The following is a 27,976-nucleotide window of genomic DNA, read 5'->3' on the forward strand; positions in this document are numbered from 1 at the left end:
GGTTGTAGTATATTGTATTTAATGAGAATGTACCCATCTGTTCATTTAGATGACTTTGCTCTGGAAAAAATATTAACAGAACTACAACTAGTAGGGGTAGCGTCAATCTACTAGCCCTGCAGCTATTTGAAAATATGACACCACTAAAGACCCCGCTGTTTCACATCCTCTTATACATTCAGACCACATGAATGCTACAGCTTTATAGCATAAACCTAAATCTTCTGTTTGGGATTTTCCACACACTGCTCCTCTAGTGGGATCACTGGTAGTTATGGTTGTGAGGCATCTGTCAGTGAAGGTCAGACCTGGCAGGGACCACTGAAGGTCACTGGGACAGGACACAAACAGTGAATGTTCTCCCACCTCAGACCAGAGGTTCAAACTACGGCACATTGACTTTGTGAGCTGATCAGTGGGGCCCGTTTCCTCCTCAAACACAGACAGGCACGTTTCTACTGTTTATACTTTACTCTACTCAGTGTGCACTGTGACAAATCCCTAGGGAGACTGAGAGAACAGAGCTCCAAGTAAACCATGCCAAATATTTTAGAGCAGGCCGAGCAAAGTGATTCTTGCAAACTGACGACTGCTTCCTATCATAGTTGTTGAAAAGAGAGACTGAATTTTAACATTACAACTTATATGAACCAACGATTGTCGAAGATGAAGATGTTTCTTTGGTTTAAAAAGATATGAGTTACAGGTGTGTGAGCTGACTGCCTTTAATGACTGCACACATCGAATATACAAGCCCCTCTCTTCCACTGCCCTCCAAGAATTAAAAATAATCACACTTGGCTGTGCTCAGTGTGATGGTCCAGAGAGCTAGCAAACTCCCCTGGCTAAGCTACCAGTTGTAATGTTTCGGTGATTCCTTCAACATAAAGTAACACTGTGAAAAGTGCTTTAAGGCTCATACTAATGTGAGTTGCTGTGGTTATGGCACCAATGTTGGGGGATACGTTTCGCTTTTCAACGTCATCAAAACAAAAGTAATGAACTTAAAGTGAAATGTGTAAAAATTCCCTGGGCTGGTAAAATTGGCATGAAGGTATTTGTGCATCCTGGGGGACATCTGTCCCACCTGCGCCGGTGTTTTAGTTAGTGCAACCTGCATGCTAACAAAGTACAACGTTGAAGCCCCCCCCCTCCTATTCAGAACCCATAACAACTTTATATGGAGACAATATGCCAGGGCTGTGTGTCTTGGTCATGTATTGTTCTTCAAAGATGACAATTAATAATTGCGCAAAGTCATTTTGAAGTGGTATTCCTTTGTCCCTGGAGAGCCAGTGGTTAGTGGTTAGTGGTTAGTGGTGGCTGGTTACTGGGGCGATAACCACAGGGACATGATAAGACATCCTCCCGCCAATCTAAATCAAACCCTCCCGGCCCATCACTGCCCTCCTGGTCTGGCTGACCTCCAGCAGCCGTAATCAGGCGAATCAGAGCTGGCTGCCATGCCGTCCTGTGGTGGGATCACATTACTCTAATAAGCTGAGACGGACCAACAGATAGCTCAATTACTGTGCTGGTACAATTACTGGCCTCTGCTCTGTTACGGCAGGCAGCCCAAATAGGCAGAAGATTAAAGACTTCCACCTGCTCTGGTGGAAAACGACGGCAGAATCACCGGGCCAGATAAGTAGGAAATGAGAGATGGAAAGTTGGAGTGAACACAGGAAACATAAGAAACCCTCCTCCTAAACATCTCAATCAGTCAGTCATCAACAAAGCTTTGAGTGATGAGCACACCTACGGCCACACTAAGCTTTAACTCAACAGCAGATTGTGAAATGCTCATAGATGCAGCACCCTAATGGAAATACCTTCTGTCAGATGCTGGGATATTATTTCAAGAGGTGTCCCTTACAGAGGATATAGTGAGCTTAAGTCAAATCTGTGTTTTGTGTGAAGACAGGCTTGTTAACTGGGCTTACAGCCCAATGGAGGACACAGAGGGAGTTAAGTGGACTGAATGGCTATAACAGCTATGCTGTTAGCCCGAATGCTTTAAGGCCGAGGAACTGACGCAGAACACAGTAAATTCGGGCCCTTGTCTTGAAAACCTAGAACATTTCCTCGTCTGGAAAAGCATGAATTACGTGTACTCAGGAGAGGAGAATTACAGTGCCACCAGGGGTAGGTTTAGGAGAAATGACGTTAGAAAGGAACAGTCAGAGAAACCAGAGAGATCTGGACACAGATTGAAACCAGAGTTGTAGCAGTAGCAAGTAAAAGACATTGTACATGTACACTATATTAACTCCTTCATAATCTCACCTTCTGGAAACAGTAAATTTTTTATCTGGTCTGCTTTTAGTCCAGCTGATCACATTGGCACAAGCTTATTCCTACACTATATACTAAATAAATGTTAAAGAACTTGTGACCTCTTGGAATGGACACGTAAGTCTTTAGGACTGGCTCTCTTCCTCCATGCATTCAGGGTGGTTATCCAAAGCGACTAATCACTCCTGGAGGGTTGAGAGACATAAAAACTTCCTGTGCTGTTTTTCTCTTGCTTAACTGCAGTTGTAATCCCTTCACAAAAGAGCCTCAAGAACACGGGAGCCAGTCATCAGCAAAGTAAATTAAACACTATGGTGGCATAAGTTAGGGGAGAGGGAGAATCCCTGTGTGGTGCTTAATGCTTAAAGTTGCATTACATCTGTAAGTTCCTGTGGTAAATATGTAAAAACTCCAGAGACATGTAACAGTAAGAGATTTAACTGTGCTTCCTGATATACAGATATACTGAGTTTTTTTTTTTTTAGTTTTTTTTTACTGTCGGTATTTTGGTCAATTGGCGCTATTAAAAGTTTGCAAGGTATCCATGGATGTAGTGACAACTACCACCAATTACTTTGATAGTGAAGAAAACAATAACAAACTCTGGAGTTATAATGAGCTTCTTTATTCTTTGATTTTCCAAGTGGATTCATGAGCATTTAATCACAAGAGACATGCAATGTTAACACATTGCATTTGGCTCAAAGCACCACTGGGCCTAAGTACAGCCTCACAAAGCCACCAGCCATTTAATTTGTGGTTTAGAACAAAAACATATAAAATTCCACTGACCTACATTATATTGGGTTGGAGACAACACCTCAACATGGCTAGACACTAGTGAGGATGGGCTGTGCTCTGGCTGAACTCAATGAATCAAACTTTGCTACCCTTATTTAGTATTGACTATCAGGTCATTAAGTGCACTTGTTTCATGTAAAACAACACTAAAACACAAGGAGACAAAACTTAGATTTTGCAGATTAAATCATAAATATCTTATTAAAGGATTTTTTTTTTTTTTTTTAAAGGAACACATGAAATCCATCATAAACAAATTGGAAAGAATCAAACTGAGAATAATAAACTTGGTTTTCTTCACAAGATTACACTGCGCCCCCCCGAACATTTTCTCATTTCCCTTCTGGGATGAATAATATTTAACTTTGACCCATGGGTGCAAGTAATCCAAATATTTTTTGTTAACATCTGAATGCCATTTCAGTTTTAGCAAGTCCATGCTTATGGACTCGCTAAAGCTTTCAACACACAACAGATTCCCTAAGACAATGCCATAGTTTCCTTCCTTCAGGGAGAGGAAGCACAGAAGAGCACCAGTCAACACTTGCCCTGGTGTACTTCGAAACCTGCCTGTTTAGAAATTCATCAGAGGACACTAAAGGAAGTGGATTGAGGGATGAACATGCCCTCGGGTCAAATTCCCTGTTGTTTTTTGCAGGAGTGAATAGCACTAATTATATGGTTTTAGCCATGTAGAGCATGGAAGTTTTTCTGCACATCAAAACAATGCAGACTACAGAAGTCACACAGCAGAACAATGTCAAATATTAATCTCTCTTTAGCAGAAGAGTGAGATAGATGTATCACATTCCTCATACTTTACTGACAGCAACAGGCAGCATCTATTTAAGCCAAGTTCAATTTATAATTAGCTAATCTATTCCCTTTCTCTTATGTACTGACAGGCACTGAACTTGAGACATTCAACTTTCAAATGAGATAGCTCAGCATAGCGTAACATTAGCTTCTCATGTTCAGTGAATGACATAAGGGCAGAGGGCAGGAGACAGAGTGGTGAGTCAGTCTGACTGTGGGGAATCCAGGCCATCCATCAAAGGTTTGTTCCATTGTTTGACACACTCCCCCCTAAGCATGGAGACCCTCAGGTCACTTTGGTTAAGGTCAATGTTAGTGTGAGTAGACAGACAACCAAAGTGAATTCTTGATTCAACCTAAAAACCTCAAATGGCAGGATAGGTTGATATACAGCAGCAAGATAACTATTCTTGCTCCTATCCCCTGAAACAATGTTTATAGTGTAAAATTTACAGTCAACTATTTGCAGTATGTGTTTTGCATGTACTACAAGTCAGGTCTTGTGGCATTTGCATGTCTTTACATGCAACCAATAAAGTAACATATGTACGCAGTAAAAACTGATTTGATAATGTGTCGGTCAAAAGCTGTTCAGATATCAAAGCTAAAACCAGGTTAAACTGGTGGAAAAGTAAAAGGGTTCTGGACATCCAAGCAAGTAACATATAGTTTGTTGGTTAAAGAATATTTGAATTATTCTGTTTCGATGAAGGCAGACCCTTGCTTTGAGTTTAAATATAATAATGTATAATATATAGTCACTTGGCATGTACTATGGCAAACCAAAACACTATTGAAATGAATTGCTGTCTATTTCATTAAAATGAAAATAGACAGCAATATTCTATTGCTGTCTATTTCATTTTAATATAAACAATAAAAAATTCTTGCTCTAACTATCGAATTATGGTTAAAATGCCCCAAAATATTGAGAGAAATACAGTTGAAACAGCAGTTACTCTAAAGTAACTCTAAAGTAGCTGACTGTTTAAACCACAGTGCTAGGTGTGGGGCATGAAATTGTGCACCAAATTAATAGTAAGTCATCCAATAGTTGTTGAGACAGTTCATTCAAAACCATAAATGTTAACGTCATGGTGTTTCGAGAGGAGAAAATCAGGGGATCACTATGTATCTGTACCAGACATCATGGTGATCCATCCAATAGTTGTTGAAATATTTCACCAAAGTGGTGAAACAACAAACCAGCCGACCATGCAATTATTAGATTGCAATGTTTTCTTCCAGGTTCTCAAAAATGAAAATGTGCTGCTTTTCTATTCTGTATCTTGATGGAAAAAATTGTACTAAAACGATTGTTTACTAATAATAATCCAATAACAACTGCATTTTTTTTCAATAGACTAGATAACTGAGCAGCCAATCAAAAGAAGACTAGATGTATCAGTAATGAAGAGTTGCAGCTGTAGATAAATGTTTTATATTAACAGTGTATGACAACTGAAATTATTAGACCTTTTAAAAAATCACGGTAAACTGTCTCTGTAGATTTTGAGATTTCAACAAAAGCAAATCAGCTGCATGTTTTCACAGATGTAAGCCTGACAGTTTGCTCAGTTTAAGAGATGTTTCATTTCTCACTGAACGGACACACAATCACAACGCACACTCAGCTCCTGGGACAGGATACTTCCCTGGACCCCATCTAAGGAGGCAGCAAAACAGATGAAAGGGGTGAAAGGGCCTTAACAGACAAACTCCAAGTACATCTGGAGAAGTAGACTTTGCAGACAACCGGTCCCCAAAGCTGGACTCTGACCAGGCGCATAAACAGCACCTGTGGTAATCCACTGGCCTGTGTCCCACAAGCAACATGAGAAGTTCTTTAACCATGTCAAGCCAGGCATTTAATGAGATTTATTCAAAGACTTTAGATTCAGAGCCACAGAAATGCAGGGCTATGAGGCAGTTATTTGTGATTACATGCTCATTAACACTATCAACATTATTACGTCTTTCTTGCCATGTCCTGACCGGCTTTTTGCAATACCAAGAACCACATAGCCAGATGAGGAATGTGACGGCTGAACATGCAAACAGATGGGGGAAGAGAGCCTTTGTGCTGCTACATGTGTCTTACATACCAGTTAGAAAAATAAAGCTGCAGAGGGTGGGGAGGGCAGAACTGCCCGTAAATTAGTATTTTACATGAGATGAGGAAAGCAGAGAAGGGGCTTTTGGACATTCGAGGGAGTTGGTGAGTCAGGTAACAATCCTGTTGGAACACTGAAGGAGAAACACATTTCAACTGGACTGGAAACGCGAGGAGTAAAACAGGGTGTGTTCTGGACAGTGGACAAACCACCAGATCCCAGCACCCACTGAGAAACGATCAGGGGATGGGGAAAAATATCTTTTCCAACTAAAAGAGGCCACTCTATTTCCACAGAAAACATTAATAAACAGCGTCAAATGCTCTCTCAACAGACTGAAATTAAATTTTAATTTACAGCTCCCTTAAGTTTGTTGATATTTTCATGAACATTGTTATCTATGAAACATATAACCATGGGCCACAGCAGAAAAACAGATTAGAGTTTCCAAATTACATAACTGATACTATATCTACTCCATGTGTCATGTTACATGTCTGTGTAAGCAGCCCTTCTTTTCAAGCTGGAACATGAATGTGTTTCCAGACTGACAAATTAAATAGGATCCAGGCCTATCAGTGTATGGGAACGGCTCCATAGTCCTAGCAGAGCAGCACTCAGAGTGCAGCTGCTGTCACCTCTGTACAAACAGTACATGTCTACAGTGCTGTGTCTGTCTTCATGTGGCAAACACTTCAGATTTAAGTTAAACACTGTGTGTAATAGACCTGGTCTCCGTCAAACACTCATAATACTGTTTGTCAGATGAAAACCCTGCATCACCAACAAGTCAGCCTTTTGTAAAATATGAGTTAACAACCTTGTTAATGGTTATACACACATATATATAGGGTTTCGAAGTTTGATTCAAAGGGTTTCGTTCAGCCCAAAGGTTGTAGGAACTTCTCACAATGAGCGACGCCTACCAGCCACGTAGCGATGTAGCTCTGAGAATGGCGATGTTTCACTTTGGTCCAGATTGAAATATCTCAACAACTACTACCTAGTTAGTAGCTGCACCACATGCAGCCCATAATTATGTCAGTTACACATCTAGGCCTATATTTTACTATTCACTTGATGAGCAAAAAACCCTCCACTTGGGGGCAGTATGTAATATGTGTAACACCAGGAACACACTGCCTGCGTTGCATGTGCAAGGCGGCTGCGTTGTGTGTGTTCACACTGGCTGCGTCTCTTCTGCATCGCTGCTACAGCCAGCTCAATCTCTACATAGAGTCTGCAGCTTACTTGAATGTTGGATAACTTTTCATTACAAATTAATTTCTGATTTATTTTTGACAGAAAATGTCACTTAAATGCCACTGTGGCCACATGCAGCTGCCAAAATGGTGTCATATTCAGCCTAGACATTGAAACTATGGTGAAAGGTGTCAGTTTTATGTGATGTTGCTGGTATGATGTCAATATGACATCAACAGGTCTTTTCCCTTTCTGTCACACATGAAAAAGAGGCCAGACTATGAATCTCTAGATCATGCAATGCAAAGCGTGAGACTTGGGTTACACGCAGGCAGTGTGTCCACTCTAACCTGTTAACATGGGCACCGAAATGAAAACCAAGCTATTCCGCAGCTGCTACGCACATGCCACGCAGCCAATGTGCTCCCGGCCTAAGGCTTCAGCTGTGGCAAGAGGTCAGCAGGTTAAACTTCCATTTGATGGTCATGAGAAATTATGGATCATTTTGTTACAAAACAAAAGCAGCCAGAGATAGAAAGGCCAACTCCAACAACCGGTAGAATTATTAGAATTAGTTAGAATTAGAATTATTATTAGAAAGGATAAAAGAGAAGAGGAAGACGGACGAACTAACCCAATGACTATGAGGGTAAACAGGTCAACAAAAAGAGAAAGGATCACGCCACAGAAAATGAACACAAACAGGTTCAGGGCTCAATCTTAAAGACAGGCAGCAGACCACTACCCTGTCTTGTTAAGGTCATCATTATCGTGTAGGCCACAGTGGATGTGGAAAGAAAACACCACTATTACATTGACAAAGTCATTAAACTGCTTGTAAAAAACTCTTGTAAAAACCTTTACAAGACTTGCTCAGCTCTGGCCACTGGCCCTGTGCTGTATGAATCCTGACCCCGAGAGTCAAGCTCAGTACAGGTGGTTATTCGTCAGGTCTCCAGGTCAACTATAGACTGGCATCATGCAACGTATTTACCATGCAAGTGTGTAACTGTGGCAAAAAAAAACATCACAGAGCCATTACAGTGGTTTTTAACAGGACTGTCTGGCACAGGGAGAAGGATTTGTCTTGGTGACAAATGAAAGGAAAAAAATCAATAAATGAGTGAAGAAACAACAAATGCAGGTGATTCCCCACAGGGCAAAAGAGTTCTATGAATGGTTCGATGATGTGAATCACATGCTATGGCCTTCACAGTCACTCGATCGTAGCCCAGCTGAACACCTATAAGAGTTTTTGGAAGCATCTCTTGCCATTAAGTGGCTGTGCTTTAATATTTTCCATGCATGACTGTGTAATTGCAACAGTTACAAGTTACAACTGCCAACTTGGGGTTTGCATGTCTCCAACACTGTATTCACAAACTCTGTCAAGCTCTAAAATTTAACTCCCAGGTGCCCAAAATTCAGCAGTCGCTCTCACTGTGAAACATGAGTTGTTTAATCTAGCTCTAAAAGCTTCTGTTCTGCCTGTTTTATGTTTGTTAAACTGTGTGAAGCTGTAGCTTGGTGCCTTGACTGAGGAACTGTGTTTAATAAGCCCTGGTGGCTGTGGATGGAGGGTAGCTGCGGCCTGCAAATCCACCACAACATTAAACTACAACAACACGCCACTACATTAAAGAAAGAAAACCATAGAGACCACTGTTTTTCAGGATGATAGATTGGGCCCAGTGTAACATTTAATGGGCTGTCACAGAGTCACAGAGACTCATGAGTACTGAAAAATGAGTTCTCATGTACAGTATGTCCTCAAACTGACCTGTTTTGCATATGCTGATGGAAACTCAGTCTACATCAAGTCTCAGGTCTGCAACACGGTAATGACAACCACACTCGGCCATCCTGAGAGGCATGTGATAGCGGTGGTTTTCTCTTCATGTCTGTCAGCAGCACAGACCACAGTCGATTACGTTACCATCACCTAATCAGCAGAGACGAGAACACAGCTGGGTCATGAGAACCGGGTTATCCTCACTTAATTCAAGAAAAAAAGAGGAAAAAGACAAAGAGACACGATGATGATGATGAACTATGATTGAATTTCAAAGTTAGGCAGTTATCCAAGTAGGCATCTACCATTAATATCTCTGGTTGTATTAGGCAATCAGGACGTTCATCAGCAGGTACGGAGGTGCTTTGATTCACTCCTAAGATGTAAACAACCTGGTTCATTCATCCTACACACAACAACAAACAGGCTAGTGTTGCCAACATGGCAGATGGACACAAAGTAGTGGAGGTGCCTCACCAAACTGACCAAAGACGACATGATGAAACATCAACTAGAAACAGACAAACATTCAACACCGCGTAAGATTGAAACGTTGCTCTTCACATTGTCTGAGCAAATTCAAGAGCCTGATATGTGTCGACACTAGCAAAGACATCAGACATACCAGCAGACTGAGAACTATTATTCAGCAGGACTATGTATTGTAATATTAGATTTAGAGGATTTTTTAGGTATTTAGTTCACTGGTTTACCATTATAAGCTTTATAAATTACATTTACTGTGAAACAAGACTTTATGACTCATGTCACATTGTGTTACAATTAAAAAATGAATGGCATCCTGTTGCTTCCCTTGAGTCAGTGTGAGAGGGGTTCATATGTATGCAAATTAAACTTGTAAAAAGTGTGACAGGAATGTAGCCGGCTGAGCCTTAATCTGTAACATGTCAGTCCGCAGGTACAATCTCATGTCTCTTGGGTATGCACCGCAGACTGAGAGGCTGAAAGAAGTACAATCAGCTGCACTGTGTGCGTTTCAACCGTCTTCCCTTTGTTCATTGTTCACAGGCTTTTTTGTCCGCATGTGCAGCACACTGCCCTGTCTACAGTGTTTTTACAGTTACAGTAAAGACACTTACACCGTCTTTACAGTTAAAGACTAAGTCATTATATGAGTTCATCACAAAGACAAAAGACAGAGAATGTGATTCATAATTTCCCAAATAGAGTATTAGCTATAGCTTTTATTTTTGCTAATAGAATGACCCATGATGACATATAGGTTTCTTTGAATTTTGCATGTAATCTGGCCTCTAACACAATGCACATGATTGTCACTATAACATGTGAGCCCCCTGCAAAAAGTCCCCTTATTGAGTAATTTTTGTGTGTAATTGAGTCCTTGAAGCAGCATATGCTCTTTAAACAATTATCCAAAATCTGGAATTGCAGTAAGATAATTTCACTTTGTTTCCAAAGCCAATCAACTTGTTTCAGTATTTTGTTACAGCGACCTTCAGATTTGCTCATGATGTTGACATTGATCTATATCCAGCCCAGGCTGTGACACTGATAATCACCTTCATCCTTACAGCACAGCCTAATGTGGCCAACAGACACACATGTGGACAACAAACCTGCTCACTCTTCCACACACAAAGCATAAAAAAGATGGTTAATGTCTCTGTTTGGGGACTGTTTTGATTAGAGTGGCACAGCGCCATGCAGGCGATGAATGGAGACAGAAAGGCTGCCTTTGGTCCCCACAACCAAGTCCTCCAGGGCTGATCAACCTTGCGCAGGCTGGACTAAAATGTGAGCAGTGAAGGCGACACACCAGACTTCAAAACAAATCAATCACATTAAAGTAAACAAACGCTTAACAGGTCAAACGGGCCCCGACACACAGCGGTTGATAGGAGTTTGAAAGTGAGGGCACGGTTCACCCATAGTAGAGTAAAGACGAAAAAAAAAGAAAGAAAACAAAAGTGATTTTGAATCTTTCCCTCTGGCTGTCCCATGTAGGATCTGCTCGAGTTCTGTTAGTCATAACACAGTTGTCACCTCCGGTCCTTCATCAGTCAAATTTTCCAAACCAATAAAGATAAGCATCTGCACATGTTCATCATAATAGAGGGCGTTTATGAACATGTCAAGGGCTATTCATTTCATTTAACCTAAAGACCCATTCATGTCATCAGACTGGTTTGCAAGTTCATGAAATGAAGAATGATCTCCAACTGTAAATAAAGAAAAATCATAATTCAAATGCCACAGAGTCACGACCAAATGGTGACGCCATTTAGTAGGTGAGTTGAAGGAGTCTCAGCTTCTCTATTCTTTTTCAAGAATAACACTGGTGCTATTTGATCTTATTAGTATTTTGAAGTCCCCTTAGAGACTAAAACCATTTGCAAAAAATATGGCAAAAATGATACACAGGAGCTTATGCCTCCGTGCCAGAGAAGTATATTATCATCTCAAAACTACAAAACCACACAAAAGAGTCGTACTGTTGTATTAGATGACAAATTCCTTCATTAGAATGAACACAGCCAGTGCAGTTTAATCTGAAACGAGTTTGTGACTGCATTTTCTGTGACAACAGGCATATGTCATTGAGCGTACAAACTTTATCCCGTAAAGCTAAAACAATTCATTCAATGCAAATAAAAGCAGAGAGGGGAAATGCAAATGGAAGCTCTATATCTTGACAATAACAATTGTTATAAATTACTGTATAAACAAATTATGTTTATGTCTGGCTATGCTGCAGTGGTCCTACTTAGTCGTAAAAACTCAGTTTAGAGCTCAGAAACTTTGAACTGCATGTTCAACACCAGTTGGGCAGTCAGAGTTCATGGTTTATTTTACCATGCAGCGCACCTTGCTGATGTCACACAGGGGTCAATGAAAATGCAGAGGGTCAACAGAACACTACGTCTGTGTGTCAGGGTGTCTGTGTAAGAGCAGAGGTATCACAATGGTGTCTGTCATGAATCTTTGATAATTAACTCCAAGCATGTTTAAAATCTGTTAAATTTTTATGTGGTAAGAAAAAAGTTCCTGTACTATGAGGTAAAACAGGAAAGTGTCTGGCAAGGACCGGAATTAAGTGTGTCTGTGTGAGTCTGCGTGTGTGTCTCACTGGTATGAAACAACATTGCATCACCGGGCATCTATTTGGCGGAACACAAGCGTATTAAGGCAGTTATACATGTAGCAGCTGCAGCAGTTAAAAATGGCCTCCTGGCTCCACCTTGACTTTTTTTTAATGACGAATTACAATAATATGATATCGTTTAAATGTGTCCCGCAGGGCAAATGGTTGCCAAATAAAGTCACGCCCTGCTATTAGACACCAGTCGGCAACAGATTTAGGTTTGCATGCCTGCCAAGACTGAAGATACTCGGTCAGATTCATGCCAAGTGCTGTTACTGAACCCTCTGCTCATAACCATTGTTTGAAGGCAGAAAGACAGTGTGGTTTAACCTTGGCTAGATGAGCAGTACATGACGAAACACAACACAACAGATCGGACAGACGAAAGACCTAAAAATGAGAACACAACCTCTGAAGCACAGGTATCTCTAACAAAACTGTACCGTAGTAATTCACAATAAAAACTGCAGAAAATTTGATACGGTATCATGGAGGGTCTAGTCTTGCATCGTTTAAACTGGCTTTGTAACAGTGTATCAAAGGACAATTTGTGTGATGATGTGAAAGGTGTGAAAGGCGAAGAGTTAAAGGCTGAATCTGCAGCTGCTGACGGCTTGAAGCTATGAAGCTTTATAGTGAGTTTCAGCTCACTGTTTATCTGTCCTGCTCTGGTTCACTTTCACTAATTTTAGCGACAGGAGGCAGTTTTTTTCAGCAAAAATGCCTCTGATAAACACAAGTGTACACTACCTGTGATGTCACATGACAACAGAGCAGACACACAGACGCAGGAGAGACAATGAACTGTAGCTGATGAGCCTCTGTGTGAGAAGCTTCGATCAGTGATAGTGTGTTTTATAAAGAGGGCTGCAGCTCATTGTCATCCCTGTGCAGTATAACCGGGGTGTTTGTGGTTTAACAGCACCGTGCTCAGCAGGTGACAGGAGTGTCTACAGTGTCTGTGCTCTGAAAGACGTTACAGCAGGGAAAAAATGCGCTTCCCTTGTTTAAAGAGTTGGCTGATGCTAATAGATGTGTTGGACATGATTTTTTTTTAATGATTAAACATTTACTTCGTGAAATTATTTCAGGTTGTGTTTTTATTCATTTTTAAACTTTTTTTTGCACATTTTACCAATAGTGGTTAGTAGTAGTAGTATAGTAAATGTATCAAATCAGAACACTAAATATGGTTGTTGAACAACATGAATTGACCTGCACAATCAAAAAGAAACATCTACTTACAGATTAAGCAGGTACTCCCTGCAACACCAGGTGCACTCTGTCACCATTGGCATTTTTATTCAACACCACAAGGCAGGTGTTTAACATCTGCACGCTACAAAGAAACCTACAAGTGATGCGAAGGGAATGGACGCAATTATTCGCGTTAACACTTCAGTGAAAGCGGGACCACAAACATCACATCATTAAATTGCCCTTTCCACATAAATGTGTGTCTTTTAGTCCTGTAAGCTGCACCATGTCTGCAGCTCTTTGTAGTGACTGAGCAATAGGAGACACCAAAAAAATTTTTTTTTTTTTAAAAGTCAAAAAAATAAATAAAACAAAATGTCCTTTCTTTTATTCATTGCTAACATCAAAGATTGGAGGTGCTTTGTCTGAACACTATCGCCCCACTCTATCTGCCATCTGGTTCCAGTTGGTTTGCGAGGAGATTACAGACAAGAAAGGAGCTTCTCGTCCAACATGTGGTCTAGACCTAACCCTCTTCACCTGCTTTTGTTCACACAAAGCTAACCACAAGCTGTGACCTACTCCACTCCCACAACCAGACCGATGACCCAGTCTGTGTACACTGTAGGGAGTTTTACACCACACACGCCACAGCATGTGGGCCTCCGCCTGGTTAAGGCTGGTTAATTGGCTCCAGAACAGGGCTCACCAAGCACTAAGGCCCAAGATCATGTTTCATTGGATGCAGGCGCCTGGTTATGGATCTGGCATTATATTGGCAATGACATCATGAGCTCACCTTGCTGGAAGAGCTTGAGTGTCTCTGTGACACGGCCGGCACGCTGTTTTTGATGTGGTTTGACTCGAGGGACTGGTGATGTGACATAAGTGTCACAGAGCAGACTGAAAAAACTAAACAATCGTGTTCCTGCCAGATTTCTGTTTTACATATTATCATAGCGTTACTCACTTATATGTTTGCCACATTTGTCAATGCAAAAACACCTTCTTGATCCACTGTTTGCAAATATAAAACAAACAACTAAACATTTAAGTTTTAACCTGCAGTCCATAGAGCCTGTAATGTTGATCACACTCTACAATACAAACAAAAAACTGATAGTTTAGTTACAGTATTGTTACACCACGGCTGGGCGACATGTCTTCAAATCAATATCACAATTACATTTGCGTTTATTGGTCTCTTTCTTTTTTTGAGCCCTGCATTAAACAAATTGGTGTTTTACCTTTGATCTCTATCCATGTTGCATTCACCACAGTCGTGGCTGATAAAACCATACCATGAGGCGGGGGCTGTGTCTGTGTCATGTTTTCCAAAAGTCCCTTCTGTCCATCCAGACCACTAAACAGGTCCAATAGGTTTTCCAAAGGTCTCCGTTTTGTGGGCTCAAAAACAGAGTAGTGGACATCTGCCGTAAACGTAGCTAAGTGAGCTGAGTGAAAAGGTATTAGTGTAGATAAAGCCTGGGATGGGTCAGAGGCGAGTGACTGAAGATGGGTATTACTTTTTTAAAGGTGACAGTTTATAATCATACAGATTGGGGAAAGTATTAATTAATCAAATTAACCAATATGAGCAAGATGAAGTCGTTGAGCGACTCCAAATGTTGGTTTTGATACTTTTTCAGCCCTATGTTACACCCTAACTGTTAATTTACTACTTGACTAATTGTTACAGCTTTCATCAGGATCCCACCTAAACATAACTAGGAATCATCCTCTGGGGATCACGAGTTACATCATAGTTCATGGCAAACTGGCTGGTAGTTTTGGAGATATCTTTCAAAGTCCCAGACAGACAGACATCCTTTGGCCCCACTGAAGGCAGAGCAAAGGGTTTTTGAAGTTGAATAATCAAAACCACATTTATGTCATCTGTGGTATATATGATTGAAAAGATTTTTTTTTTTTTTTTTTTAAAAGGTTTGCAGTTATGTCTGTGAAATGATGCCCTCCCAAAATCCCAAAGTGTGCACTTCAGACGCATGAAATGACCGCTCAGTGCCTCTCACTGTCGGAGCTCCACTGACACTCACACAGAAGGTCAGGAGGGTTAGTCAGCGATTTCCACTTCTAAGGAAAGTGTGTTGGTGCTAGGGTAGCAGTTAGGTGATTGGATGGGTGATGTAGAGAGATATGGAGACACTCAGACATAGGCACATGTCTTTTAAGCATCACAAAACTCTTCTCAACAGCTGTTTTGGATACAGTGCTCCACTGATACCTATCTCATGGGGTCAGAGGTTACAGTAAGCTATTCCAGACATATGGGAGTCACATTTCACAGCTGGATGTAGCTGACTGGAAGGATGGATGGACGCATGGATGAATGGATGGATGGATGGATTGGAAATGACAGAAATGCCTGATGCTAAATTCAAGGAGCTACTGATCTATAGGCGGGCAACTGTGCCTTAAGTCCTTCATTCATGGTTCACTTTAAAGATAACTGTATGTAGAACACAAGTTGTTCTGCACTACATTCGGAAAACTCTTTCTGTTTTGTCCATGGCGCAAAGGTGAATTTTATGTTGAAATTTGATTTATTTATTTAATTTGATTTTGAGAATTGTAAAATTTCAATAGTACTCATACCACCTACCAGATTTCTGGTATTGTGACATCCCTATTCAATGCAATATTGAACTCATTTATTTATAGTTTTTTCTTTTTTGTGTGTCACAGAAAACATTGGAATTCAGCTTCCATCCACCATGAATGTTCATGACAAGTACTTGTCTTCCTCTTAACTGTAGAGTTGGATGTCTCACATATGGTGGAGGCAAAAGACTATATGGATCCTCCACACACACACACATGTCATGTGGGATTAAAGGTCTGCACAGAGTTATCTACTCACTACAGACTGATGGGTGAATATTGCACCCAGCACACAAAGACAGAGGCTTCAAAGTCAAATCAGAGCGGCTTTGACAATGACACCTTTGTAGAACAGATAAATCACCTGCAGAGGAATTTTTTAAATGTAATAGAGTGAATGAATGCAATTCATCAAACCTGAGGGAAAGGAATGTCTTCATGTACAGTAAACGTGATTCATTGCAGTCAAACAGGGCTCAAATATGAAGGTGAGCGACTCTTGCACATCAGTTCAGTGGATACCTGGTTGATTCTGCCATTACTTGTTTATTCTACTCTCTTCAATTACAATAACATTGGGGGATGGATTTCTTCCAAACCACCTGAAATCGTTTCACGTTTGAGTCAGAATTGGTTCATCTTGCCAATAGTGAAAGTGCCCAAACTCCTCACATAAAACAGGCATCTAATAACATGGCTTTGTAAACTAATTATATAATGAGTAACTGCAGTCCAGTCGACACGAACACATGCACAGCTCCCAAAATCCTGACAGGCCTTCACTGGTTTAAGATTTGCCACAACCCAGCTCAAGGTTGGACAACGCAGGGAAGACCACACGAGTAAAAACTAAAAATGAAGCTTAGCGAAAGTTCAGTCAGGAAGACTATCTCCTTGCACATGCCTTCTAAGTCACAAGCAACACTTCCCGCTCATTCACATCTTCACCCAATCACAACCTTACATGGTGGTCTTCAGCCAATCACCCGTTACCTGTCAAACTTAAAAATTGTCTCTCTCTGCTGCCATTCAGCTGTCATTTCAGCACCGCGAATAATCTGCGACCCACCTCCACCCCTTCTCCACCTCCGCCATGGATGCCAGACAATCAGAAGTTCCCTCATCAAGACGTTCCCATTCCTGAGCTCCATTCCTCATCACCAACACCAGTGTCTAGACTCCGGGAAGATTCCTCTTATTGGAAGGACCTTAAACCTGTGGATCTTGTTCATGGTGATCCACTTCCTGCCCAGGTCTAAGCACCAACAATCTATTCCTTCTGTTCACAATAAATTTCATTTTACTTTAATTCTCATACTCTCTTGTTCTTCTTATTAGTCTCTCCTGATTGAAATAAGTTTATAACTGAAAAGGAAATTAATCTAAAAACAAATAAGACACAACAAAACCAAACAGGGTGGAAGCCAGGAGAGAGAGAGACTAGCTGACTGCCACCAGCTTATGTAGTGCAGCCAGACCAGGTGAGCTGAATCTGCCTGACAGCCAGACTCCACCCATCAGGCTCCTGCAGCGAGAGGTCTGCTTAGAGAGGCTCGTCACAGATTCCTGACAGGTAAATGAATCAGCTGAACAGGATCCTTCTTAGGTTTTCGGTATTACACGTGTCTTTCAAAAATTATTGTCCAAAAACTTTGTGTTAATTTTTGATTGTTGAACATGTACAAAATAAAGCAAAAACTGTATATGCATACTGTATGTATATATATATATATATATATATATATATACATACATATACACTGTTGCTCATAAAGTTGGAATAAAATATTTTTTACCTCTTGCCATGAAACGATTGTGGCAATGTGATTTATTCTTGACGGATAAAGTGTATATCTTCTCAAAACTTAAGTAGTCAATCTCTTCCAAACATATCACAATGAAAATTAAACCACAATTAAACCACAATTAAACTGAAAACAAAATTATTCCAACTTTATGGGCAACAGTGTATATATATATATATAATTCAATTCCCCCAAATGAGCTCCACAGCATCAGGTCTGCTGATTCACTGTATCTGCAGAAATCACAAATTCCCATATGAGCTCAGTTACATCTGGAACAGGGCGAGATTTCACTGAGGAAACCAAACGATAACAGAGTAAACGTAGGCAGATTATTGCTGTAGTAACATACATAACCATCAGTCTATTCAGTGATATCCAGTGAAAGTTTACACAAGGCATTCACACTCTGCCATCTACAGTAACTCTATGAAAACACACAGTGAAAACAGGATTTGTCTGTCACCTCGCCGGTCTAAGCAAAACTCTCAGCTGGTTCCCTGCTCTCACACATCTCTGTTTGGGTCTCCTGTGTGGCTCTAACATGCACATGATAGCAGCGAGGAAATGTGATAAAACTTAAAATAAACAATGTGTGGCGCGATGCTGTGGCATCCAGACGTGACACACTCAGGCGCTTGGCAGAGCTCCAATCTAAGATCAATTTCAACAGATCATGGATGGATTAAACAAGTCCAACACGGCTCAGAAAGATAATGTAAACCTACAGCTTGTACACTGCTGTCCCTGCATCAACAGTGCTGATAAAACAAAGGATATCCAGACACTGAAAACTCTGATGTGACAACAGCTGGCTGTGGAGGATGATGAAGTCTACTTGGCACAATAAAAGCATTCCATGTGATTTAATAACTGCGGATGAGTTTTGGCTACGGTTTCCACATGTGTTTTATGCAAACCAAAAACATTTTGTGGACATGATGTATCCAGCAAGTCCAAACATCTCTTTTGAGCCATGTAAAGGGAAACTCATCATTAAAATATGCTCCTCAATGGACGCCTTATTGTCTATAATTTAATGCACAAATAAAAACTTTATCTTGACATAAAATTATCTCACAGCTGGTTGAAAAAGACAACTTTAAAGATGCACATAGAGAACAAGATGGCACCAATCACATTAAATTTAAGGCTGTTTTAGGTTGTAACATCGGTGAAGTATTACTGACTTGGTTTTAGGGCTTCAAATTTATGAGACCTGTTGATGTTGAATAAAATATCAATTTAAATTACAGATGTGCCCTAAAAACAATTCTTAATTAGAGTTTTCTTCTTTGAGAAGCTGTTATAGTAACTGAAAGAAGTCATTAAATGCAATTGGGCAGTCGTGAAAATAGCCTGTCGCATTGTAGTCTGAGTTCAGTCTTGTGTTGGGGGTTCACTCTCACACCGGGGAACAACCAGAGGGAAATATAAAGAGAGTTACAGCATCAAAGTTGGACTGACTGAGGTTGCTGAGTGTCAGAGGAGCGACTCGTGAGAAGTGGAAGATTTTCATCAGTCCCCAGACTGCATTGACTAAATGATGTAATGAGCTGCAGCTGCTAAAATCTGACATAAATATCAGCCTGCTGTTGGAAATGAGCCTTTACAACTTTTCATGGTGTGGTTTCTAAAGGGAACACCAGTCGGTTTATGTTACATTACATTAGATTCTGGTGGGTATAACGTTTACAGGGGAAATGCATATTTTTACAAGTAATTATACTACAGAGATTTGTTTATTAAGAATCTCAAAACCCTGTTCACAATTGTATTGATGGTTCTTTGAGCTTAAAGGCAACCAGCCAGCACACAAAACATATTTTTAATTCTCAACTGTTTTAATGCTAATGAAGACAGTAGCTGAAATTAATTTGCCAGTCACTCTATTTAAAAGCTAAAATTGGGGACTTTCTTCACTTTACTTTCACTTTTAAGGGGGTAAAAATATTAAGCAACAGGTTCACTCAATTTACATGAATAATTCCCTATATTATCCACAAAACATTAATGTGACTCCAATATTAGCAAGAAACGTTTCTGTCTATAGCTGAAAGTATGTGTCGCACTTATCATGGTAAAATTTGTGGTAAAGAAATAAAGTACGGTGCTTATTTTGCACTGTAGAACCGTTATGAAGCTCCACAGGTGTTAGAGAACTCTTACCTGTCAGCAGCATCCCGGAGCCGGACTCGCCTCCGAGGTCCACCGGTGTGTCCTCAGGCGAGGCGGTGCTCGTCGTCATGAGTCGGAAAAGGCAAAATGTCCATTGTAACAACCAGCGGCACATCTTCCCAATTTAATCACCTTTGTTATTAAAGTTTCAAGACATGAAAACAAGACGCGTGTCACAGAGTTTTCTCAGCGTAAAACGAGCTCCTGTTACAAAACTAAACTAAACTTGAAGAACATTTTTTAACTTTCTCTATAAAGTAAGTGTAAGGTTTTAGCAGGAGTGGGATACAGTGCACCTAACTTCTCATCCTCTTTACCTCTTCTCCTCCCCCTCCTCCTCCTTCTCTCCTCCAGCAGCTGCGTCACATCACTGAGGCGCCAAACGAACCAACGCCGGCCCCGCCCCTTCACTCTAATGTAGACCAATTAAAATCCTACAGGGCCTCCACCCAGTCTGTTTTAAAGCCTGTCTGCAGCTAGTTTGCAAATTGTTCAGTTTTATTAAGAAAGACTGAGCAGTTTTCTTAGTCTCTTAAAGATATTTGGACCTTTCATCATCCCAGTCTAATCATACTGTACCATGAGAGGACACATACTGTAGGTGAATGACCAACATGGAGTCACATAACCACACATTATAGCCTGCATAAGTTATCACCTGCAGACATCAGTACTAGTGCATGCATTTTCCTGTTAGCATAGATCAGAGGAAATGTGTGTTTTATGATCAAGCCCTCAATCTTTCACTGTACATTCTTTCAACTTGAATGTACTACTGCCATTTGCACTTTCATTAAACCAACACTAGAAGAGTGAGTGAACAGTAAACATGCACAAATAGAAAACTGAAACAATGACAGAAAGACCCTATAAAGCTCCACAGAGCTGAGATCAACTGCAGAGCTGAGTAGTAACTCACTGTGGGTTGGTCACTATATGAGGGACTCCTTTCTCACAAAGATAGATTTTTAATATAAAAATATTGATTATAGCTGCTTTTATTTGATGACATTATCAGGGTTATCTCTTCAGACTTGATAAAATGAAGACAATATAAGAAGTGACAGGCTGAGTACTGATCTTCATGAGTATAATGAGCAGAGTGTCCCTTTAATATGAGGTGCTTTGTAAAGTTTTGCTCTTTTGGCATTTGCATTAATACCAATTAAAAGTCTAAATTAACTTATACTGCAAAATGTAATCCTAAAGCCTAATGAGAATTTTAACCTACTTTTCTTTGGCAAAAGCAATATGAAAACTACACAGGATACTTTAATTTTTGAATTTATCTGGCAAAACGAAACAGCAAATTCAGGGGCTAAAAATGAAGCCAACATTAAAGTGCCGAAAACTGCAGTTCCTCCACTGACCACTTGAGGCCGGCTCCAAAAGATAGTCAATCCCTATAGACCCATGTTAAAATACCCAACTTTACAGAAATAAACATGTTTACAGCCTGGTATGGAAAACAGTTTTAGTCTCTAGAGCTAATTTCCTCCTTCATGACAACTGTACATGGGGTGAATTTTTATATAATTCACCTGTTTAAATTTTATTAAGGCTTAAAGATATGCTTAATTAAGGGTGTGCTCATCCAACTGGAGTGTGTCCTGGCCACAAACCGGCACTCACCGACGTCTCGGCTTCACACACACCCCACCTCTTTGCCCATTTTAGGATCACCCAGGAGTTAGGCAGAGTCAGGCACTTCCAAGATGGCGATGGGTGGAGAAGCTCACTCTGAGCTTCAAAACCTTCATAAATTAATGGGTGACATCATGGAGGCTGCGTCCATTTATACACAGTCTATTGGCAATACTCAAGTTTTTGTTTATGACCCATTATTTAAAAAAATTGCAGAAAGCTGCACCTACAAGATTCAAAAAGGAATATGGAGTATCAGTTTTGAAACTGGGTTCAGATTTAATAAGATGCGAACAAAACCTGATTCTTATCATGTGACATTTCAATGCAAATATTCAGAAATCTCATGCGATTTCTTAATCATACCTCTTTATTCAAGGACTCGTATATTAATACAAAATCTATAGGTACAGTCAAAATGACTGTGGGAGAGACAGTCAAGTAACAGATCAGGCAGCGAAGGATTCGGCAACTCCAGAACCTCTTTTCTGAGAAAGAGCCTTGTTTCCACTTTGGTGGTTCTGTGATAAAATGTTATTCAAGCTCGTGTTTTTTTTTTCTCTCTTTACCTGAAACAGATACATGTGTGTTTAGATAATCAGAAAATACAACCAGGAAACAAATTGTACAAATTGTGGACTCAATGAAGTCAAACAATGCCTCTTTTTTTCACATGCACATTTTCTTTTCAGAACATGCAAACAGGACATGTCCAGAGGGGGCAGCCACTGTTAAAACTGTAAGAGGAAAACTCGGCACCCTGTTAACGTGGGGCTCGTTGGAGGTCTGAAAATGGAGCATCTTTTTTTCAAATCTACTGTAGAGATGAACACAAATCTCTGTTCCAATATGGCAACTTGCAGAAACATTTAAAGACAATAAGATGACAAGCAATCCATTACGTTACCCTCACGAAGAGCAGAGCCACGCCTACCTCACTGCTGTAAAGTCTAAAACGTCTCCTTACAGATGATCCATCAAAAAGATTGCACAAATATGAGACCACAGGAAGTAAATTAAAACACAAGGAAGTAATCGACTTGGATCAAATAATATTTGCAAATAATTTACATGCTCTTTAACCTGCTTAGAGATGAGCCAGGACAATATAATGAGCACCAAGATTTAGATACCCAGAGGTCTGTTTTTTTTATCTAATCTGTATTTTGATTAAAAATATGTATAATGATAGATAGTCCATGGATGATGGGCCAACCGGGCCGGGGCTAGCTGGTTAGCATGCTAAATTCAGTAGAAGAAAAGAAGCCAAATAAAAGTGTTGCTTTCCACAGCTGGAGACAGCTCTTGGTGAGTAAAGGTATTAAGTTTGAAACTTGAAAAATTTCTTCTAGACTGGTAAGTAAACAGCTGTTGATACTAGCATTAACCATGTAGCAATAGCAAAACTTACAAACAGCTCCTTGATCCATGCCAAAACTTTAACCTGTTAAATGAATTATATCTGTTAAAATATTCACCTGACCAAAATTAAATTATAAATCTGAAAAGATATGTTCTTAATTAATAGATAATAAGCCATATATTTGTGACATGTTTACAAAGATTTACGTCTCCAGCAGGAACTAATGCGCTGGGAGTTGAGAGCCACAGACAGGGTAGAGGAAGAGACGGTTTTGGTCTTCTTATGGGATTTGTTGACAATAACCTCCAGACTTATCCTTTAAGTAGATATGTTATGCCCAGTGGAACAGCCCAGAGAGAAAGAGTCAGAGGATAGCTAACGTGACGGATGATATATGGCACAAATACAGCCTCCGGTCTCTGATCCGGCAGTACCAGTTGGGTTTAGCTGGTCCAGGGCTGAAGGAGGTGGGCACGGGCCTGGTGCAGGTCTTAGGCCAGTGCAGAACTATGAAACAGAAATACGTTTCATAGTCAGTTCAGCCTTTTGTGATTGACAAAATACCTGATATCTGCTTCTCTGAACAAATTTAAAAGCCACTGAAGATTATTTAAAAATACAACTTGACCCAAGTCTGGAAAGAACAGGTTTATATTCTGTGTGGTTCTATCTGGGTAGGCGTCATGCAGTCAACTTCCCAACCTCAAAAATGCCCTGTGATTCACATATATCAGCTTTAATATGATTTGTGCCTCAGTGTGTTTTCAGTTCACTGTACATCATATAATATATTTACAATTTACAACTCTTCACACATAAATGTAAAATTTGGTCGCAGTCACACTAAAGCCTGAACCTGGAGATTCCAGAGGGTAAAGCTACAGGGCAGATGAAGTGTCGTCTTGTTGCATAGCCCTACTTTAAGTCAACAGTCAGCAGCAACAACACAACTCCTTATTGTACCTGTGAGTACACACACAGGTAACCTGGCCTACAAACCCTCACACATTACTGCTCTCAGTGGAAAGAGGTGAGAAGAAAAGGAAACCCATGAAATTTGGGCAAATATGGCAGACGTGAGACATATACGGTATGCTTTAGGAGGCAGGTGTTTCTGAATATTTGTTGATTATTCATCAAAAAAATGGCACTTTTCTCCATCCAGAGACCATTTCTACCAACTGACTGGCAGTATATTTGAAAGAGAAAGGCAAATGCTTACCACACACCCTTAAGCAAAAGTACAGACACTATTTTTTTGACAAGTTCAAGACCCTGGCATGCACTACATTGCTTACTTTGCATCTGTAATTCTGATTTACCTACCACAAGATTCAGTACAAAAAAAGTATTTTTTTTTTTGCATTCTGTTCTTTATACCAGATTCAAACAGGAGCTTTGTTCTGTCCACTTTTTCTCAGCTGTGTACATACTTACATCAGTTCAAGTTCGTCTGACCCAAAGCCAGGCTGCATCTCAACACGTCTTGGAAAACGAGGCACTTAGTATTCAGCCACATAACGTCAGAAAAGAGTTGATCTAGTCCCTACGTGCGCTCCAGAAATGTACGTCTGGCACAACTTACAAAAACATGATCATTAAAACTCTCTAGCTCTAGTTCCATTCTAACCAATCCCATTGTTTGATTTCTGTCACGTTAATTACTGTTTCCGTTAAGTGTCATGGCAGAAGTTTAAGACCAAAATAAATCAGTTTTTTCCTAATATCTCTTGTTGTCAGAATTCGGTGATAACCCTGAAAAAAAAAAAAAAAATCAATATGATCAAGTTATATCCTAACTCTTCTCTAACCTACATGGCAAACATAAACAAAATGAAACATACAATAATAAAAACAGTGTTGTGAGCAGCCATATTAATACCAGGAGTGAGGCATTCAGATCAGTCTGAAACACAGTTCATGAATGAGGGGATTTTGGCTTTTGTCTTCTGCTCCAACACTGATTTTACTGGCCAAGGCAAAATACTTAAGGGTCTTCACATGTGCTATAATTTCAGTGCAAGTAAAGGGGGTAGAAAAAGTCATCGGTGTCTTTTTTTCCTTAAAGAGTTTGTTGTATAAAAAAGGAGAGTAACACTACAAAGCTGGAATGATTTCTGATCCCCTTTAACAGCACTTTCCACTGGCGTTTTCTTCAGTATCTTCCCTTCTGTATCAATCCTCTGGCTTCCTCTCAGCTCATTGGACCTGACATGAGCGCTGTACAACACTGACAAGCTGCCCCATTCTCTGCTAACATCAACTTCTTTCCAAAATGTTCTGCCATGTTAGCACCAGTCCTCTTCTTCCCTCTCCCTGAGACTCCCTCTTCCCCCAGGTCCCAACACAGAGTTGACCCCCAGGGTGAAGTGGTACCCGTTCGGCACCCCCCCAGCCCGGGCCTGCGTGACGGGCACTGTGACGGGTGCAGCAGCATTTCCGTGTGAAGCTGAGGCTGTAGTTGAGGCAGTGGTTCTGGCAGAGTGTCCCCCTCCGTGGCTGCTCACAGCGTCCTGGAAGTCCTCTGTCTCTTCGAGGAGGGCCAGTTGAGAAGCGTCCTGCGGCTGTCGGTTTAAATTAGGGTCCGAACTGATGCGGGTGACCGGTATCGGGGACTCGCTGTGGCCCCCAAGTAAACGATCGTGCTCTGAAAGGCCACGGCTGAAGCGAGTCTGGTGCCCTGTCGTACCAGTGCTGGCACTGGACGGGAGAGGCGAGGAGTTGGCGGTCTTGTAGGCCACAGCGGGACGAGGGGTGAGGGGCGTCTGTGGCAGCTGCCTGCGACCACGGCCCGGCGTGCTCGAATCAGAGGGGAGTGTTACAGGGCCAGCTTTAACCACACCGCTACCATGCTGAGGAAACAAAATGTACGTTTGAGAAGATCAGTTCGTTATAACACCATTAACAAACTGAGACAAAATCACTTCCTTTGAGATTTTTTTAGCGCTTTAGCACTAAGGTATTTATCCACATACTGCAGTGATTAGTAGAAGTGAGGCATTAGTTTCATTGGCTCTGTTATGAAACCATTACTTAGAGGTTAAAGAGCAACTAAACCTGTTTGAGCAAACCAGCGTCCTGTCCCTCTCCAGGAGACGTGGATCTACTGGGACCGGCTGACTTGGCGTGACACTGCTCCCTGCTGCCGTAACGCTCACAGGAGTAGTAGCGCTGCTTCTCTCCTGCCGAGGAGTGGTGCCTCCTCTCGTGAGGCCGGCTGCGGTCCCGCTCCCTCGCTCGTTCTCTGGACAAACCTTCAGCTGAGGGGTCGGTAAACGAACCTGGATGAACACATCATTGAATGAAATGAGAAAAAGCAGGAAAAAAATATATATATACTGCACTGCTGTCACTTTTATCATCTCATCATCTCGATGAAAGAAATTCAATATTATTCAATTGTTATTATTATTATATATTTGGTGATTGTTCTATTCAAAAGCAAAAAGCTGAAGAAACAAGATACCAGGGCTGTGTGATCACAACACCAAACTATATAAGCACTAATGTGTTTCGACACAACTCTGCACTGGAGATGGAAAAAGCATGAATAAATGTTTTGTTTCCTTACAGCAGCTGCATTTTACAAACATTACATTTTTGGAAAATACCACTTTCATACATGGTTAGCTTTTCTCCGGCTTCCAGACTTTATGCTAAGCTAAGCTCTAGTTTCATATGTATTATTCAGACATGAAAGTGATCAACACACTGAACTGCAGAGTTATCCATTAGCTTGTCACCCAACTATGGAAGTTATGGCATCACAAAAAAAAAAAAAAACAAACGTCTATTTTCAGACAAAGTTTAAGATTAATCTGCATGAGTTGGATTCAATGTAACTTCTCATTAATTGATGTTTGATTTTTTGAAAAAGTGACAGCACTGACTGTTTTTAAGGCGTTTTGTAAATGACTCTTTTAGTAAAATTTAAAACCAGAATATAAAGGATTATTATGTAAGTTTCTTTTTCTGTTTTATTATTATTCTCTCTTTGTGTTAAACTGTATTTTTTCCTCTGGTTTATTGTTTGTGAGTTATCCTGGATAGACAGCTGCTGCATTCAGCTTATAGAGCTGAATTGAAAAGGACTAAAAAACCCACTCCACCTCCACCACTCAGCCATATTATATGTCTGGTGACAGTATCACCATGTTTTGGAGTGCGAAATACAGTGCTTTGATATTTCTTTACACCTCTGACTAAAGGCAAATGACTCATCTATTGTATATGTGTGTGTGTGTGTGTGTGTGTGTGTGTGTGTGTGCGTGCGCGTGTGTGTATGTGTAGGTGTGTGTGTGTGTGTGTGTGTGTGTGTGTGTGTGTGTGTGTGTGTGTGTAGGGTGTGTGTGTGTGTGTGTGTGTGGCATAAAGCAAAGCTCTGTGGTGAAATGACTTTCTTCAGCGCTGGAGTAATTCCAGTTTTCAGATTAAAAGTGCGATGACAGAAGCACAGGAGCCTATTCATCATTCTGATGTGTCAGATCTGCCTTGAGAATGACAGGCTTTGAGGAGTGGACGTCTTTCTCTCAGTTTAATAGATGTAGAGAGAGCTGCTGGATGTTCGGCTATCTCACCAAGAGGTACCCATAAATCCCTGTGCTGGCTCTCTCCGCTGTGGCCTTTTATCTCAGCAATAAAGCCCAGCTGCTGCCCTCCAGTGTTAACACAAAAAACACCCTGCCACCTGCTCTCAGGCTCTAATCGCTGTAGCAGACGGCCCCTAATGCTAACAAAGACTGTGACCACCACTGTTTATACTCAAAACTTTGCTAACTCAACACCATGAAAACCAACATGCAAAGACTTACCACATTTCTGCCTTTGTTTTCTTGTCAAACTTACGGACACCACTCTGAAAATCATCCTTGGCGGTGCATTCATGGACGCTGCGACCCGACATCTGAGATTTAAGAGCCAGCTCAGGAGGAAAAGGCCATAAAATCAAACCCAGAGGAAAAGCAATGGTCCAACATGGACAGTGTGAAAAGGATTATATAAAATTGGTCATTTGTTGAAGTG

At 40.7% G+C, this 27,976-nt stretch overlaps 1 protein-coding gene across 3 annotated transcripts in view; it reads right to left on the reverse strand.

Moving 5' to 3' along the window:
* Positions 1-21,943: 21,943 nt before the first annotated feature.
* The window catches only part of cacna1bb (calcium channel, voltage-dependent, N type, alpha 1B subunit, b), a 167,903-nt gene continuing 161,870 nt past the window's right edge, over positions 21,944-27,976 (reverse strand). For all 3 annotated transcript variants that reach the window (XM_087172233.1, XM_087172232.1, XM_087172234.1), the window contains 2 exons: positions 26,012-26,235; positions 21,944-25,806 (listed from right to left, as the gene is read on the reverse strand). In XM_087172233.1, coding sequence (XP_087028359.1) covers positions 25,243-25,806; positions 26,012-26,235 — 788 coding nt within the window. In that variant the 3' untranslated portion in view covers positions 21,944-25,242. The remainder of the gene's footprint in view (positions 25,807-26,011; positions 26,236-27,976) is intronic.

This window comes from Seriola lalandi, unplaced genomic scaffold, assembly GCF_002814215.2.
Source record: "Seriola lalandi dorsalis isolate HSWRI2012SDOR001 ecotype SW California unplaced genomic scaffold, Sedor1 jcf7180002052129, whole genome shotgun sequence".
In the NCBI taxonomy this organism is placed as follows: Eukaryota; Metazoa; Chordata; class Actinopteri; order Carangiformes; family Carangidae; genus Seriola; species Seriola lalandi.